General features: G+C 42.2%; 1 protein-coding gene across 1 annotated transcript in view; it reads left to right on the forward strand.

The window, feature by feature from the left end:
• Positions 1 to 45: 45 nt before the first annotated feature.
• The window catches only part of LOC311107514 (glypican-3-like), a gene marked incomplete at both ends in the record, with an annotated part of 281,287 nt that continues 262,122 nt past the window's right edge, over positions 46 to 19,210 (forward strand). The window contains one exon of the mRNA XM_084150013.1: positions 46 to 211. Within this exon, the coding sequence (XP_084006139.1) occupies positions 46 to 211 (166 nt within the window). The remainder of the gene's footprint in view (positions 212 to 19,210) is intronic.

Genomic DNA, 19,210 nt, shown 5'->3' on the forward strand with positions numbered 1-19,210 from the left:
GCAACAGAGACTGACTGAATTTACAAAGTTTTGTGCCGGTGAGCCATGGCCGCTTTTCCGATGTCTGGCGCGCTCTTCCTGTGCACCCTGTGCCTGCCATACACCCTACCCGACGGACAGGTACCTGTGCCTCCCAGCTGCCACGAGGTGCGTGAGTCATTTCAGTCTCTGTACCCGGGGTCGAAATGGGCACCGGAGACCCCCGTTTTAGGTAACTATAGCAAACCTCTTTTTGGTAGCCGGCTTATTACGCATGCACCATTATGTTTTACGTAGGCCTATGATTAGATCAAGTTTTATTAGACTATATAAAACAATTCAATGCCCCACAATAGGCATCTCTGAAGTTGCTAGATTTGAGATGAATTATATCTATTTAAGTTCCGCAATTGCATGTTGGCAAATATTCATTCTCCATATTCTATCAAACTCTAATCTGCAGGTGCGCTGTGCCTCTTGGGTAGCAATGTTCTCCCCATGGATCTCTACATTTAAATGTAGACTATAACTCCTGCATTTTGCCCCCTTCAACATAAACTCAGATAGTGCTTTTCACTCAACACAGAAACAAAGCAATGGTACAACAGGGACAGTAATGTAGGGCTTGCATATCCATCACGCCTAGTTTGAGCCCACCACACCCTGCTGCTAATAGACTAGAAGAGGATCAGAGCTGATTGACAGAACTGATGGAGGAGAGGAAGGCATCTCATTTCGCAGCTCTGCTAAAATTATTGACAGCTGTGTGCCGGGATTGTTAAATAAATGTCAACTATTTGGTTGTAATATCATCACCTCTTGAGGAGCATAGAACAACATATTTCCGATTATTCCATGCAAAACAGTTGTGGACATTTAGCTCTATCATCATCAGAGTTATAGGCTACACTACAGCAAGTAAGTGCATACTTTTCAGGATCAGTAAACATCTATTGATCATGTAATTTCAGATACATGAGGGTAGCCTTACCATATCTCACAATATGGTGAACGGAATAAAGTGAACTATAGCTGACAAGTAGGCCTATGAGTGGTTTAGGTTCGATTCGGTCTTATGCAGCAACGTTTGAAATAGTGTTTTTTACATTGGATAAAAGTAAAGACTCAGAGCTAGAACATGGTATATCATAAACTACAGTGGGGAGAACAAGTATTTGATACACTGCCGATTTTGCAGGTTTTCCTACTTACAAAGCATGTAGAGGTTTGTAATTTTTATCATAGGTACACTTCAACTGTGAGAGACGGAATCTAAAACAAAAATCCAGAAAATCACATTGTATGATTTTTAAGTAATGAATTTGCATTTTTTTGCATGACATAAGTATTTGATCACCTACCAACTAGTAAGAATTCCGGCTCTCACAGACCTGTTAGTTTTTCTTTAAGAGGCCCTCCTGTTCTCCACTCACTACCTTTATTAACTGCACCTGTTTGAACTCGTTACCTGTATAAAAGACACCTGTCCACACACTCAATCAAACAGACTCCAACCTCTCCACAATGGCCAAGACCAGAGAGCTGTGTAAGGACATCAGGGATAAAATTGTAGACCTGCACAAGGCTGGGATGGGCTACAGGACAATAGGCAAGCAGCTTGGTGAGAAGGCAACAACTGTTGGCGCAATTATTAGAAAATGGAAGAAGTTCAAGATGACGGTCAATCACCCTCGGTCTGGGGCTCCATGCAAGATCTCACCTCGTGGGGCATCAATGATCATGAGGAAGGTGAGGGATCAGCCCAGAACTACACGGCAGGACCTGGTCAATGACCTGAAGAGAGCTGGGACCACAGTCTCAAAGAAAACCATTCGTAACACACTACGCCGTCATGGATTAAAATCCTGCAGCGCACGAGAGGTCCCCCTGCTCAAGCCAGCGCATGTCCAGGCCCATCTGAAGTTTGCCAATGACCATCTGGATGTCCAGAGGAGGAATGGGAGAAGGTCATGTGGTCTGATGAGACAAAAATAGAGCTTTTTGGTCTAAACTCCACTCGCCGTGTTTGGAGGAAGAAGAAGGATGAGTACAACCCCAAGAACACCATCCCAACCGTGAAGCATGGAGGTGGAAACATCATTCTTTGGGGATGCTTTTCTGCAAAGGGGACAGGACGACTGCACCGTATTGAGGGGAGGATGGATGGGGCCATGTATCGCGAGATCTTGGCCAACAACCTCCTTCCCTCAGTAAGAGCATTGAAGATGGGTCGTGGCTGGGTCTTCCAGCATGACAACGACCCGAAACACACAGCCAGGGCAACTAAGGAGTGGCTCCGTAAGAAGCATCTCAATGTCCTGGAGTGGCCTAGCCAGTCTCCAGACCTGAACCCAATAGAACATATTTGGAGGGAGCTGAAAGTCCGTATTGCCCAGCGACAGCCCCGAAACCTGAAGGATCTGGAGAAGGTCTGTATGGAGGAGTGGGCCAAAATCCCTGCTGCAGTGTGTGCAAACCTGGTCAAGACCTACAGGAAACATATGATCTCTGTAATTGCAAACAAAGGTTTCTGTAACAAATATTAAGTTCTGCTTTTTAGATGTATCAAATACTTATGTCATGCAATAAAATGCAAATTCATTACTAAAAAATCATACAATGTGATTTTCTGGATTTTTGTTTTAGATTCCGTCTCTCACAGTTGAAGTGTACATATGATAAAAAATTACAGACCTCTACATGCTTTGTAAGTAGGAAAACCTGCAAAATCGGCAGTGTATCAAATACTTGTTCTCCCCACTGTATATGCTTCTTGAACTGAATACCTGATGTCGTCAAGAGCTCAATGGAGTCCTGTGCAAACATGTCCTCCCTGATGAAGGAAAGACAGACAATACCTAGGCTACACTTTTAGACAACAATTATTTATAGCAATTAATGTAATGGCTATATGTGACCGACCGACTTGATTCGGTCTTATGTAGCAACATTTGAACATCTATGTATTTTTTACATTGGATAAAAGTAGAGACTCAGAGCTAGAAAATGGTATATCATAAACTACAGTTGAGGAACAATGGGAAAAGTATTCTGCTTTGGAGGTTGATAAACTTGTTAGCTCTCTGAAACTCATTGCATTGATAGAGAGCTGAGTAATCCTTTCTTCAAATGTGCTGAAGTTACCTTGAGGTTTTTGAAGCTCTTCATGAGGTACTTGATGTCATATATGATGGGGAAGAACAGGCGAAGGATCTCAAAGAAGTCCACTTCTTCTTCGGGCAGGTTAGAGTTGGACAGAATATTGATCAGATATCCAAAGTCATAGCAACTACAAAGAGAAAAATAAACAATCTTTCAGTGTAAAGCTTCTTATGTCTAATTAATAATGAGCAAGTGTATCACTTATTTGTGCCAGATGGCCTATATTTGCAGCATATAACATACAAGTGTGCTTAAAAATGTACTACCTGAGGAGACCCTGTAGCTCAGTTGGTAGAGCATGGCGCTTGCAACGCCAGGGTGGTGGGTTCGTTTCCCATGGAGGGCCAGTATAAAAATGTATGCACTCACTAACTGTAAGTCGCTCTGGATAAGAGCATCTGCTAAATTACTAAAATGTAATGTAAATGTAAAAGGAGACAGCCACTTTCACGCTCTCACAGAACACCACACCTGATATCATGAGCAGTTTGTTGAAGTACAACGTCTCGATCCCCTCATGCTTCTTGAACTGGAGACCTGATGTCGTCAAGAGCTCAATAGAGTCCTGTGCAAACATGTCCTCCCTGATGACGGAAAGACAGACAACACCTAGGCTACACTTTTAGACAACAATCATTTATAGCAATTAATGTAATGGCTATATGTGACCGATCGACTCGATTCGGTCTTATGTAGCAACATTTGAATATATATCTATTTTTTACATTGGATAAAAGTAGAGACTCAGAGCTAGAAAATTGTATATCATACACTACAGTTGAGGAACAATGGGAAAGGAATTCTGCTTTGGAAGTTGATAAACGTAACCCCACTTTTGAGAAAATGGCACTTGAATGTTTTTGTACACCTACTGGAGAACTCTTCTTTGTCTACACCCATTCAGCACCGTTCACACCCTCTTAAGCCTTAGCCCCACCCATCTCTTTAAGGATTCACATGTGAGGCCATGTGCTAAACAATGAGTACAGTACTGTACAACCAAAGATTTCAAGACTAAAGGCTGGTTTATACTCTGTCTATCGACATCAAACTTGTCGTTATGAATAAGTATAAGCACAAAAACGACAGACTGCATTACATCAGCAGCCTGGTGGTACAAAATAGCATAACTGGTGTATTTTAACCAATACATCCGTCTGTTTAAAAATGAATTTAGTATATGTCAATCTAGCAAACCAGGCAACTAAAAGCAACTTTCTAAAAAATGTTTTGGTTCATTTCTAGCTTGTTAGCTAGCTAGCTAACGTTAAGTTAGCTGGCTAGCCAGTTCAAATAATGATATATCATACAACTGACAACGTCTTAACTTTAGCTAATTTGTATTCATTATTACAAGAAAATAAACTCACAACAAGATCATTATTTACAAGTTAATTGCGAGCTAATTACAGAAAATAGCTTACTGTTTTGAGTTTGACTAAACAAAAGCAGGGCATTCTACCGGAGAATTTTAGAACTTGGACACTGTCTCGTTGGCCTAATGTTATATCCTAATTTGATTTTGGTGCAGGTCATGTTGTTTTTCACATTACTGTCTCTGGTAAACACACACTATATCAAATAAAATAAAAGCTTATTTGTCACATGCACAGGACACAGAAGGTGTAAACGGTACAGTGAAGTGGTTACTGGAGTCTTTTGTTTAGTCATAAACAATGAACCATAATCCCAAATCAAAACGTTACTACCTTGCATGAATCCACAGGTAGCTAATGCTAACCAACTAGCTAGGTTCAATGTTAGCTAGCTAACATCAGGCTATAACTAGCAATGCAAATGGCTCTGAGATACAAATAATATTACTACACATAACATTAGCTAGCGAGCCAGCCAGCCAGCCAGCTAACGTTAGCTAGCTATCTAACAGTATGCTTGAACATGTAATGAAAACTAATTTCTGGCAAATTCTCTAAAACGACATTGGAGGTGGCTTATGGTAGAGAAATTAACATTAAATTATCTGGCAACAGCTCTGGTGGACATTCCTGCAGTCAGCATTCCAATTGCACACTCCCTTAAAACTTGAGACATCTGTGGCATTGTGTTATGTTACAAAACTGCACATTTTAGAGTGGCCTTTATTGTCCCCAGCACAAGGTGTACCTGTGTAATGATCATGCTGTTCAATCAGTTTCTTGATATGCCACACCTGTCAGGTGGATGGATTATCTTGGCATAGGAGAAATTCTCACTTACAGGGATGTAAACAAATTTGTGCACCACATTTTAGATAAATACGTTTTTTGTGCGTATGGAACATTTTTGGGATCTTTTATTTCAGCTCATGAAACGTGGGATCAACACTTTACATGTTGCGTTTATATTTTTGTTCAGTATATATAATGTTAGCCATGGAGAACTGCAAAAGTCTTGCTACTGCTCTCAACAACATTGCTGCCCTGACGCTATCGACAAGATCAGTGGGAAAAAGTTGTGATGGACTACTTTCAGCACACGGTCAGTGTTAACCGGAGTGACTTGACACAGCACGTGCCAAACAAGCTGTACAAACAAAACAGAGTTAAAGGGCTTCTAGTCTGCCATGAAGCGTTCATCCATGTATACGGGTAAGAGTCTAGCTACATTTTCAGATAGTATACGTTTCTAATTTTGTCAGAAAGTCGTTTTCATTGCAAGTTAAAGCATACTGCTAGCTAGTTAGTGAATGTTACCCAGTGGGCATACGACGTGATAAAGACACCTTTTACTGGTTGAAATCTGGTCGGGACGTCATATAACAAGATCACAACCAGATTAAGACGTCTTCTTCATTACGTCTTTTGACGTCATCAAAAATACGTCTTATTTTGGTTGATATCTGATGAAACTACTGGCCAGTTATCTAAATGCTACTCAATTAACCAATCTATATAAACATAGTAGTTGTGGGCCATGCACTCATTGCATGTAAAACACTAGAACCATTACAATTATTCAAATTGGAGTAATGTTATTTTTTCAGCAGGGTTTGCATGATTCAGCTTAGCGCACTTGTCAAACAACAGCTGGGAGAGCACACCAAAGCAGGTTAGGGTCTCGTGGCATACTGTACCCAGTCAACACACTGGGCTCTGGCCTATTCCGCTTGAGACCCGGCATCGACTCAGACTCGTGGGGGGTTTCATGCGGGCCAAGCTCTTCCAGAATCTGGCAGAATCATATTACTCTGGGCTCCGGCTAATGGTACTCGGGCTGAGTGCATTTCAGCTTATCCGCCCCGATTAACTTTTGTCAGCAGTAAATCAAATCAAATCAAATGTTATTTGCCACATGCGCCGAATACAACAGTGAAATGCTTACTTACAAGCCCTTAACCAACAATGCAGTTTTAAGAAAAATAAGTGTTAAGTAAAGAAATAGATAAGTAATAAATGAAAATTACAAATAATTAAAGAGCAGCAGTAAAATAAAATAACAGTAGGGAGGCTATATACAGGGGGTACCGGTACAGAGTCAATGTGAGGGGGCACAGGATAGTCAAGGTAATTGAGGTAATATTTACATGTGGGTAGAGTTAAAGTGACTATGCATAGATAATAAACAGAGTGTAGCAGCAGCGTAAAAGAGGGGGTGGGGTGGGGGGGACAATGCAAATTGTCCAGGTAGCTATGATTAGCTGTTCAGGAGTATTATGCCTTGGGGGTAGAAGCAGTTAAGAAGCCTTTTGGACCTAGACTTAGGTACCGCCTGCCATGCGGTAGCAGAGAGAACAATCTATGACTAGGGTTGCTGGAGTTTTTGACAATTTTTAGGGCTATCCTCTGACACCGCCTGGTATAGAGGTCCTGGATGGCAGGAAGCTTGGCCCAAGTGATGTACTGGGCTGTACGCACTACCCTCTGTAGTGCCTTGCGGTCGGAGGCCGAGCAGTTGCCATACCAGACGGTGATGCAACCAGTCAGGATGCTCTCGATGGTGCAGCTGTAGAACTGTTTGAGGATCTGAGGACCCATGCCAAATCTTTTCAGTCTCCTGAGCGGGAATAGGCTTTGTCGTGCCCTCTTCACGACTGTCTTGCTGTGTTTGGACCATGATAGTTTGTTGGTGATGTGGACACCAAGGAACTTGAAGCTCTAAACCTGTTCCACTACAGCCCCGTCGATGAGAATGGGGGCGTGCTCAGTCCTCTTTTTTTCCCTGTAGTCCACGATCATCTCCTTTGTCTTGATCACGTTGAGGGAGAGGTTGTTATCCTGTTACCACACGGCCAGGTCTCTGACCTCCGCCCTATAGGCTGTCTCATCGTTGTCGGTGATCAGGCCTACCACTGTTGTGTCGTCTGCAAACTTAATGATTGTGTTGGAGTCGTGCTTGAACATGCAGTCATGGGTGAACAGGGAGTACAGGAGGGGACTGAGCACGCACCCCTGAGGGGCCCCCATGTTGAGGATCAGTGTGGCAGATGTGTTGTTACCTACCATTACCACCTGGGGGCGGCCCGTCAGGAAGTCCAGGATCCTGTTGCAGAGGAAGGTGTTTAGTCCCAGGGTCCTTAGCTTAGTGATGAGCTTTCAGGGCACTATGGTGTTGAACGCTGAGCTGTAGTCAATGAATAGCATTCTCACGTAGGTGTTCCACTTGTCCAGGTGGGAAAGGGCAGTGTGGAGTGCAATGGAGATTACATCATCTGTGGATCTTTTGGGGCGATATGCAAATTGAAGTGTATCTAGGGTTTCTGGGATAATGGTGTTGATGTGAGCCATGACCAGCCTTTCAAAGGACTTCATGTCTACAGACGTGAGTGCTACGGGTCAGTAGTCATTTAGGCAGGTTATCTTAATTTTGTTGGGCACAGGGACTATGGTGGTCTGCTTGAAACATGTTGGTATTACAGACTCAGTCAGGGACATGTTGAAAATGTCAGTGAAGACACTTGCCAGTTGGTCAGCGCATGCTCAGAGTACACATCCTGGTAATCCATCTGGCCCTGTGGCATTGTGAATGTTGACCTGCTAAAAGTCTTACATCGGCTACAGAGAGCGTGATAACATAGTCATCTGGAACAGCTGATGCTTTCATGCATGCTTCAGTGTTGCTTGCCATCGAAGCGAGCATAGAAGTGATTTAGCTCGTCTGGTAGCTCGTCTTGTGTCACTGGGCAGCTCGCGGCTGTGCTTCCCTTTGTAGTCTGTAATAGATTGTAAGCCCTGCCACATCTGACGAGCATCGGAGCCGGTGTAGTACGATTCAATCTTAGTCCTGTATTGACTCTTTTCCTGTTTGATGGTTCGTCGGAGGGCATAGCGGGATTTCTTATATAGCGTCCTGGTTAGAGTCCCGCTCCTTGAAAGCGGCAGCGCTACCCTTTAGCTCAGTGTGGATGTTGCCTGTAATCCATGGCTTCTGGTTGGAGTATGTACTTACGGTCACTGTGGGGACGACGTCATCGAAGCACTTATTGATGAAGCCAGTAGGACCATTTGAGGTGTTTATTCGATAGGTGATGAAATAACAGTTTTAAAAAACAAATCTATATAAATGTGATATTTTTCACCTTCAAGTCATCGAATTTACTAGGTTATTAAAAGCTCATTTTTTTGACAGTCTTGCAGTCCTATAGCTATCAGAGATGTCCCTTAATTTAGAGAATCTCTGATGCCATTTATGCTTTTGCTTTTACTACAGGCAATGGCAATGTTTTTTGTAGTTGCATTCCACCCAACTGAAAAGTGCACATTCACTTCAATAACATTTGTTCTAGGCTATCAGCATGTAAGATAGACATGCACAATAATACAGGATAACCATACAACATTTTTCCTTAAAGTTTTTAAGCAATTAACACAATGCGTGCAGTAATTGTATTTACATTTCAGTAGTTAAATAAGGAGGTAGGCATATATTTTTTTCACTACCCCGTACAGTAGGTGGCGGCAGTACACCAATAGGTGTAGTCTGCCATAAAACCATAAAGAAGAAGAAGCATAAATTCCAGCTGAAACTTGGATTGGAATCTGTGCTTCATGCGCAGCAATAGATCTCTGCACGCAGGCAGCCTGCTCGAGCGCACCCATCAACATTCCATACAGCAGTTGGGACAGAGTGCCTAGTAAGCTACACAACAACACAGCTGGAAAACAACGACAATTTCTCAAAACGTACAAAAACAACTTAGAGTCCCTGTTCTCTTGGTTTTGCTAAACTTTTGTAAGTAAAGCTCTGGTTTGTTGGGGAGAAGAACATCAAGGAAAGATTTCCTAGTTTCTGTCTGTAGCTAGCTAGTTAAGTAACTAACTTACCTGGCTAATTTTAGCTAGTTAGCTAACATTAGCTCTCTGGCTAATCCTCTATGGATATGGTACATTTTAAATTTTACCTGTTGTAGGCGTTGGTTGTAGATAGCTAGCTAGCTGACATTTTGATTTCTGTTTAGTTAATGATAGTAAATGTGTGTGTGTGTGTGTGTGTGTGTGTGTGTGTGTGTGTGTGTGTGTGTGTGTGTGTGTGTGTGTGTGTGTGTGTGTGTGTGTGTGTGTGTGTGTGTGAGTGTGAGAGAGAAAGAGAGCGATATGATCACAATAACTTTTCGTCTGTAGCCATGAAGTGCTTTGAAATATTGTCATGTCAACGTCGTCATGCTAACTATGTGTGTGTCTTTTGTGAAACATGAAACATCACAGCACAGTTGAAAGATATATTGCAATTAGAAATCAAAACTGGATTGTGTTCAGAGACAGATGGGAGGGGTTGAGGATGGGACTAAAACAAACAAAAGATAACTATTGTAAAATGTACTGTGTCCATAAATGTGTAAATAGTATGTAAATTCAGCAAAAAAAGAAATGTCCTCTCACTGTCAACTGCGTTTATTTTCAGCAAACTTAACGTGTAAATATTTGTATAAACATAACAAGATTCAACAACTGAGACATAAACTGAACAAGTTACACAGACATGTGACTAACAGAAATGGAATAATGTGTCCCTGAACAAAGGGGGGGTCAAAATCAAAAGTAACAGTCAGTATCTGATGTGGCCAGTACAGCAGTGCATCTCCTCCTCATGGACTGCACCAGATTTGCCAGTTCTTGCTGTGAGATGTTACCCCACTCTTCCACCAAGGCACCTGCAAGTTCCCAGACTTTTCTGGGGGGAATGGCCCTAGACCTCACCCTCCGATCCAACAGGTCCCAGACATGCTCAATGGGATTGAGATCCGGGCACTTCGCTGGCCATGGCAGAACACTGACATTCCTGTCTTGCAGGAAATCATGCACAGAACGAGCAGTATGGCTGGTGGCATTGTCATGCTGGAGGGTCATGTCAGGATGAGCCTGCAGGAAGGGTACCACATAAGGGAGGAGGATGTCTTCCCTGTAACGCACAGCGTTAAGATTGCCTGCAATGACAACAAGCTCAGTCCTATGATGCTGTGACACACCGCCCCAGACCATGACGGACCCTCCACCTCCAAATCGATCCCGCTCCAGAGTACAGGCCTCGGTGTAATGCTCATTCCTTCGACAATAAAGGCAAATCCGACCATCACTCCTGGTGAGACAAAACCGCGACTCGTCAGTGAAGAGCACTTTTTGCCAGTCCTGTTTGGTCCAGTGACGGTGGGTTTGTGCCCATAGGCGACGTTGTTGCCGGTGATGTCTGGTGAGGACCTGCCTTACAACAGGCCTACAAGCCCTCAGTCCAGCCTCTCTCAGTCTATTGGGGACAGTCTGAGCACATATTTACATTTACATTTTAGTCATTTAGCAGACGCTCTTATCCAGAGCGACTTACATGAGCAATTAGGGTTAAGTGCCTTGCTTAAGGGCACATCGACAGATTTTTCACCTAGTCGGCTCGGGGATTAGAACCAGCGACCTTTCGGTTACTGGCACAACGCTCTTACCCACTAAGCTACCTGCCGCCATATGGAGGGATTGTGTGTTCCTGGTGTAACTCAGGCAGTTGTTGTTGCCATCCTGTACCTGTCCCGCAGGTGTGATGTTCAGATGTACTGATCCTGTGCAGGTGTTGTTACACGTGGTCTGCCACTGCGAGGACGATCAGCTGTCCTGTCTCCCTGTAGCGCTGTCTTAGGCGTCTCACAGTATGGACATTGCAATTTATTGCCCTGGCCACTTCTGCAGTCCTCATTCCTCCTTGCAGCATGCCTAAGGCACGTTCACGCAGATGAGCAGGGAACCTGGGCATCTTTCTTTTGGTGTTTTTCAGAGTCAGTAGAAAGGCCTCTTTAGTGTCCTAACTTTTCATAACTGTGTCCTTAATTGCCTACCGTCTGTAAGCTGTTAGTGTCTTAACGACCATTCCACAGGTGCATGTTCATTAATTGTTTATGGTTGAACAAGCATGGGAAACAGTGTTTAAACCCTTTACAATGAAGATCTGTGAAGTTATTTGGATTTTTACTAATTATCTTTGAAAGCCAGGGTCCTGAACAAGGGACATTTCTTTTTTTGCTGAGTTTATAAGCTGGAGTAGAAGCCTAAGTGTTGTTGTCCATTAGTTTACTCCAATTAGGGGAGGGGTGGTAGGGTTAGTGGAAAATAATAAAGGAAAATATATAAAATATACAGTACCAGTCAAAAGTGTGGACACACCTACTCATTCAAGGGTTTTTCTATAGTTTTACTATTTTCTAAATTGTAGAATAATAGTGAAGACATCAAAACTATGAAATAACACATATGGAATAATATAGTAACCAAAATAGTGTTAAACAAATCAAAATATATTTTATATTTGTGAGTCTTCAAAGTAGCCACCCACACTTGGCATTCTCTCAACCAGCTTCATAAGAATGTCACCTGGAATGCATTTCAATTAACAGGTATGCCTTGTGGAATTTCTTTCCTTCTTTAATGTGTTTGAGCCAATCAGTTGTGTTGTGACAAGGTAGGGGTTGTATATAGAAGATAGACCTATTTGGTAAAAGACCAAGTCCATATTATGGCAAGAACAGCTAAAATAAGCAAAGAGAAATGACGGGTCTATCATTACTTTAAGACATGAAGGTCAGTCATTACGGAACATTTGAAGTTGAAAGTTTCTTCAAGTGCAGTCGCAAAAACCATGATGAAACCAGCTATGATGAAACTGGCTCTCATGAGGACCGCCACAGGACCGCCAGAGTTACCTCTGCTGCAGAGGATAAGTTCATTAGAGTTACCATTCTCAGAAATTGCAGCCCAAATAAATCCTTCACAGAGTTCAAGTAACAGACACATCTCAACATCAACTGTTCAGAGGAGATTGCGTGAATCAGGCATTCATGGTCGAATTGCTGCAAAGAAACCACTACTAAAGGCCACCAATAAGAAGAAGAGACTTGCTTGGGCCAAGAAACATGAGCAATGGACATTAGAGCGGTGGAAATGTGTCCTTTGGAATGGAATCGAAATTGGACATTTTTGGTTCCAACCGCCGTGGCTTTTTGAGACACGGTGTGGGTGAACAGATGATCTCTGTGTAGTTCCCACCTTAAAGCATGGAGGAGGAGGTGTTATGGTGTGGGGATGCTTTTCTGGTGACACTGTCTGTGATTTATTTAGAATTCAAGGGACACATAACCAGCATGGCTACCACAGCATTCTGCAGTGATACGCCATCCCATCTGGTTTGGGCTTAGTGGGACCATCATTTGTTTTTCAACAGGACAATGATCCAACACACCTCCAGGCTGTGTAAGGGCTATTTTACCAAGAAAGAGAGTGATGCATCAGATGACCTGGCCTCCACATTCCCCTGACCTCAACCCAATTGAGATGGTTTTGGATGAGTTGGACCGCAGAGTGAAGGAAAAGCAGCCAACAAGTGCTCAGCATATGTGGGAACTCCTTCAAGACTGTTGGAAAAGCATTCCAGGTGAAGCTGGTTGAGAGAATGCCAAGAGTGTGCAAAGCTGTCATCAAGGCAAAGGGTGGCTTTTTGAAGAATCTCAAATATAATATATATTTTGATTTGTTTAACACTTTTTTGGTAACTGTGTTATTTCATAGTTTTGATGTCTTCACTATTATTCTACAATGTAGAAAATAGTAAATTTAAAGAAAACCCCTGGAATGAGTAGGTGTGTCCAAGCCTTTGAATGGTACTGTATCTGAGCAAGTTGCTATTTTTTATCTCTAAACTATAACTGCCACAAAATTATTCAACTAGTATCATGGAAATAGTTTAAGCCAGCTGAGTCCACAAAGTTTCTTCAAAAATGTTGTTTTCTAGTTTGCTTATAAAATCTCAAATTTATAAAGTTGAAATGCACTGAATCTCTTCGCTACAGATCTGACCCATCACACCACTCTTCAAGAGGACCACTTACGCTCCAGATCACCTTCTACGCTCAGATGTCTTTGATGAGGATCTACCCATCACACCACTCTTATTAATCATTAATAAAATGAAACAATGGGCCTTTATATACTCCCAGTATTTTTATGCTTGTAATTTCTGTGGGTGAATTATGAAACAAGTACTGTATACAGATGTGAAAAATTGTGACATAGATTTGTTTTTGGCATTGCTTGATCTATTTTAAATGTAAGAATAAGTTGCAGATTAACTTTAATTGGTGACTATGGAAACAAATAGAAATGTAATGAACAATGTTTTCAATATCCAACTTTATCCTCTGCAATACTTTTTACAGTACACTCTTAGAAAAAAGGTGCTATCTAGAACCTAAAAGGGTTATTCGGTTATCTCCATAGGAGAATCCTTTGATGAACCCTTTTTGGTTCCAGGTAAGAACCCTTTTGGGTTCAAGTAGAACCCTTTTGGGTTCTATGTAGGACCCTTTCCACAGAGGGTGCTACATGGAAACCAAAAGGTATGTACATGGAACCAAAAAGGGTTATTCTATGGGGACAACCGAAAAACACTTTTGGAACCCTTTTTTTATGAGTGTAGGTAATCATCTGAAGTCAGGGGGTCATTATCAGGTTATGATGAGGTCTTAACTATGACCAGTAGTCTACATAATATAGCACATAATATAGTGGTCAGGATAATGACCAGCTGGTCAGGTAGTCACAATTATGACCAGAAACATATGTAATATTCTCATCAGTAAAGATATGTTAAAAAATGTCATTTTTCAACCAGTTTGCGACCAGGATATGACATCATACTGATGTCTTTTCAACAAGGTTTTGCCCACTGGGTAGCTTGCTGGCTCGCTAACATTACGTGTATGATCTGTGTAGTAATATTATTTGTATCTCAGCTATTAGCATTGCTAGTTATAGCCTAATGTTAGTTAGCTAGCTAGATAACATTGAACCTAGTTGGTTAGCCTTAGCTACCTGCAGATTCTTACTACAGCATTTCAATTGACAATCAGTTTGTATTGCAAGTAGTATGGGTTGGGATTATGGTACATTGTTTAGCTTGCTAGCTACAGTGAGGGAAATAAAGTATTTGATCCCCTGCTGATTTTGTAAGTTTGCCCACTGACAAAGAAATGATCTGTCTATAATTTTAATGGTAGGTTTATTTGAACAGTGAGAGACAGAATAACGACAAAAAAATCCAGAAAAACGCATGTCAGCAATGTTATAAATTGATTTGCATTTTGATGAGGGAAATAAGTATTTGACCCCCTCTCAATCAGAAAGATTTCTGCCTCCCAGGTATCTTTTATACAGGTAACGAACTGAGATTAGGAGCACACTCTTAAAGGGAGTGCTCCTAATCTCAGTTTGTTACCTGTATAAAAGACACCTGTCCACAGAAGCAATCAATCAATCAGATTCCAAACTCTCCACCATGGCCAAGACCAAAGAGCTCTCCAAGGATGTCAGGGACAAGATTGTACACCTACACAAGGCTGGAATGGGCTACAAGACCATCGCCAAGCAGCTTGGTGAGAAGGTGACAACAGTTGGTGCGATTATTCGCAAATGGACGAAACACAAAATACCTGTCAATTTCCCTCGGCCTGGGGCTCCATGCAATATCTCACCTCGTGGAGTTGCAATGATCATGAGTATGGTGAGGAATCAGCCCAGAACTACACAGGAGGATCTTGTCAATGATCTCAAGGCAGCTGGGACCATAGTCACCAAGAAAACAATTGGTAACATACTACGCCGTGAAGGACTGAAATCCTGCAGCGCCCGCAAGGTCCCCCTGCTCAAGAAAGCACATATGCAGGCCCGTCTGAAGTTTGCCAATGAACATCTGAATGATTCAGAGGAGAACTGGGTGAAAGTGTTGTGGTCAGATGATGCCAAAGAGCCCGATTATGGTCTCAACTCAACTCGCCGTGTTTGGAGGAGGAGGAATGCTGCCTATGACCCCAAGAACACCATCCCCACCGTCAAACATGGAGGTGGAAACATTATGCTTTGGGGGTGTTTTTCTGCTAAGGGGACAGAACAACTTCACTGCATCAAAGGGACGATGGACGAGGCCATGTACCGTCAAATCTTGGGTGAGAACCTCCTTCCCTCAGCCAGGGCATTGAAAATGGGTCGTGGATGGGTATTCCAGCATGACAATGACCCAAAACACACGGCCAAGGCAACAAAGGAGTGGCTCAAGAAGAAGCACATTAAGGTCCTGGAGTGGCCTAGCCAGTCTCCAGACCTTAAATCCCATAGGAAATCTGTGGAGGGAGCTGAAGGTTCGAGTTGCCAAACGTCAGCCTCGAAACCTTAATGACTTGGAGAAGATCTGCAAAGAGGAGTGGAACAAAATCTCTCCTGAGATGTGTGGAAACCTGGTGGCCAACTACAAGAAACGTCTGACCTCTGTGATTGCCAACAAGGGTTTTGCCACCAAGTACTAAGTAATGTTTTGCAGAGGGGTCAAATACTTATTTCCCTCATTAAAATGCCAATCAATTTATAACATTTTTGACATGCGTTTTTCTGGATTATTTTGTTGTTATTCTGTCTCTCACTGTTCAAATAAACCTACCATTAAAATTATAGACTGATCATTTCTTTGTCAGTGGGCAAACGTACAAAATCAGCAGGGGATCAAATACTTTTTTCCTTCACTGTACATGTCTGAACAAAAGACTCCACTTTGCCAGAGGATTACATGGCCCATCAAGTTAGTCAGGTGTGTGGGGGTGATTATGGCCATCTGTTGTATTTCATGAACAAGTGTACATGTCTAGTGACCCATCCACTTAGCTAGATGTGGCTGGAGGGGTGTTATAGCATTTCTTTCACATGACCCATCAATTTAGAGAAGTGTGTCTGGTAGTGGTGTGCCGACATGGCCATACTCGTATCCGTAAATTGATAGTCGGATTGGATGATACTCAGGAAAAAACGGAAGTGTTTTAATATGCCTAAATAGATGTTGGCAAAATGCCTCCCTTCACGTTCTCACTGCAAAAAAACCTGCAGATTAGGAGCAGCGCGCGAAAGGGTGGGTCTGTGTGTGTGTCTGTGTCCTCAATTTGCAGCAGGCAGCCAAGTTCGCTATCACTCAGTCAGAATGCGCATTAGCTTTTCATCATTTTTCCCTTGCCCCACTTGTTAGATATTATGCACATTGATAGCTTGATAGTAAACGTCCTCGCCATGTGATTTATCATAGTAGCAGGCATCAGCAATCTACATTATCAGACCTAAACCATGAGATCAGGTGAAATTTTGAAGCAAGTGGACAGGAGAAATACAGCTTCACTCTATCCAATCAGAGCAGCAGGATCAACGTACAGCTTGCCCTTCTCTTTACAGACAGGCAAACTCTCCAGTTGAGTTATTTAGACCACGCACATGACTGACTCAAAGACAGTACAGTATATTTTAGAAACTCTGTTACTGACACATGAGAAACATGCTTGCTGGCACCCAGAAATACTTTTCTTCCGATCATAGATAATTCCAAAAAATGCTCAGATCATAATCGTATCCAGAAAACTGCCCATATCTGTGACAATACTCGTTTTGTCCGACTACTCGGCACACCCCTAGTGTCTGGGTAAGCATCATCTAAAAATTTTAAAATATTTTTATCTGGACACTTTCTATTTTTTATATTGCTACTATGCAAATAACCATTACATTTTTTGTCATTTTAGCTCTTATCCAGAGCGACTTATTGGCCCAACGCTCTTAACCGCTAGGCTACCTGCTGCCCACTGTACCGTTTACACCTTCTGGATCCTGTGCATGTGACATATAAACTTTTTATTTTATTTGATATAACGTGTGTTTACCAGACACGTTAATGTGAAGAACAACATGACCTGCACCAATGTCAGAATAGCATTTAGGCCCAGGACTATACTTTCCTTATTGTAGGCTACTACTTTCACCACTTTAGTCTTGAAATCTTTGGTTGTTTACTACACTACCTTACTCACTCTGTTTAGCACATGGCCTCACGTGAATCCTTAAAGAGATTGTGGGGCTAAGTCTTAAGAGGGTGTGAACAATGCTGAATAGGTGTAGATTAAGAAGAGCTCTCCAGCAGGTGTACCAAACACATTCAAAGCCATTTTCTCAAAAGTGGGTTTACAAGTTTATCAACTTTCAAAGCAGAATTACTTTCCCATTGTTCCTCAACTGCTGTGTATGATATACCATTTTGTAGGTCTGAGTCTCTACTTTTATTCAATGTAAAAAACACAATTTCAAATTTTGCTACATAAGACAGAATCGAGGCGGTCTGTCACATATGGCTAGTTAACAAGCTAACTTTCAGGGGATAAACTAGATGGCTATATCAAAATATTGTTTGATTTGCTTGCCATCTATAGTGGTGATGACAGTAGACTGACTGGCAACTCTTTCCAAAAGCCTAATCTCTGATGAAGCAAGCTAAATGACACGTTATTTGCTAGCTAGCTATCTACATGCCAAATGCGGACCCGGGTCCACGAGGGGGCTAAAGGGGGCTTAGCCCCCTCGGTTCAAACTTGTGCCCCCTCAGTTTTAGTTCTATGTCCCTATATAGAAGTAGCAAAAAAGTTCAAATGATTGAGTGACAGGTTGGTGCCAAAAGAACGATATAGGTATGACTGCCCCAGTGGGAAAAAACACTTCTCATCTCTGTGGTAGGCTAAGTGAATAATGTGATACACCTCCACCTGTAATATTTGATTTTGATTTATAAGGCTGGGTCAAATTTACCAGTTGGCCTGGTGAGGACGCGGTGTTGGAGGCCGAACTGCCTCCTTCCTGCTCCTCTGTGTTTCAATGGGGGGCACTCTGCAGGAGTGTCTGCCCTATGATGGGGTGTGTGAGGTTTTCATTCCGACATTGACTAACACTGAATTGATTATAACTGAGCTCTCTCCGGAGCCTGGAGAGGAGAGGGTGTGCTCTGACCTTTTACCCGGGCTTGGAGAGAAAAAGACTGCAACACAAAATATTCCTGGGTGTGGCATGGAAGATGTCACTGCTGGGGGGTCTGGAGACAACCCCAGTGTCCACTGTGCATCATTCGGGAGAGAATGCTCCCTTTCCTATTTCAACAAAGGACATACCGTTTTGGTCAATATGTATCATGTACCCAATACTTGTTTGAAATGTGCCATTCTGCCTTGCTGTCACATGGCCATTATTTGGGGTAGTGTGTGCATTTAAGTGGGGTGGTTAGAAATACTGAACTGTAATGATTTCAGTTGAAGGGAAAATGACCACTGCCACATCCTGACAATGTTTGAGGTTACTGCTTATGTGTGAGGAACGTGTCGCGAGCATAGGTTAAAATGTAGAGACCAGAATAAGGTGAGGGGTATATGGCGAAGACGCGCTATAGGCACGTCTCTCTCCACTATTGCGCACTGACTCCCGTCAATTCATGTGCAGTATTTGTTTCATTGTGTGAAGTGGAAACGTTGTTTGGAGTGCTCACAAAACTGCACAACACTTGTGATAAATAACTTTTTGTTTATTTAATTACATTTACCAGTTTTTAATGTCAATTTCTTCCTTGTCTTTGTTTGAAGAGCATGTGTCCGGTTTCTCCGTCATGTTTAATGTTGAATGCTGACATTTTGAAGTTTGTATATACAGTGCCTTGCAAAAGTATTCATCCCCTTTGGTGTTTTTCTTATTTAGTTGCATTACAACCTGTAATTTAAATGGATTTCTATTTGGATTTCATGTACTGGACACACAAAATA

The sequence above is a fragment of the Coregonus lavaretus genome (assembly GCF_964263955.1).
Source record: "Coregonus lavaretus genome assembly, chromosome: 32".
In the NCBI taxonomy this organism is placed as follows: Eukaryota; Metazoa; Chordata; class Actinopteri; order Salmoniformes; family Salmonidae; genus Coregonus; species Coregonus lavaretus.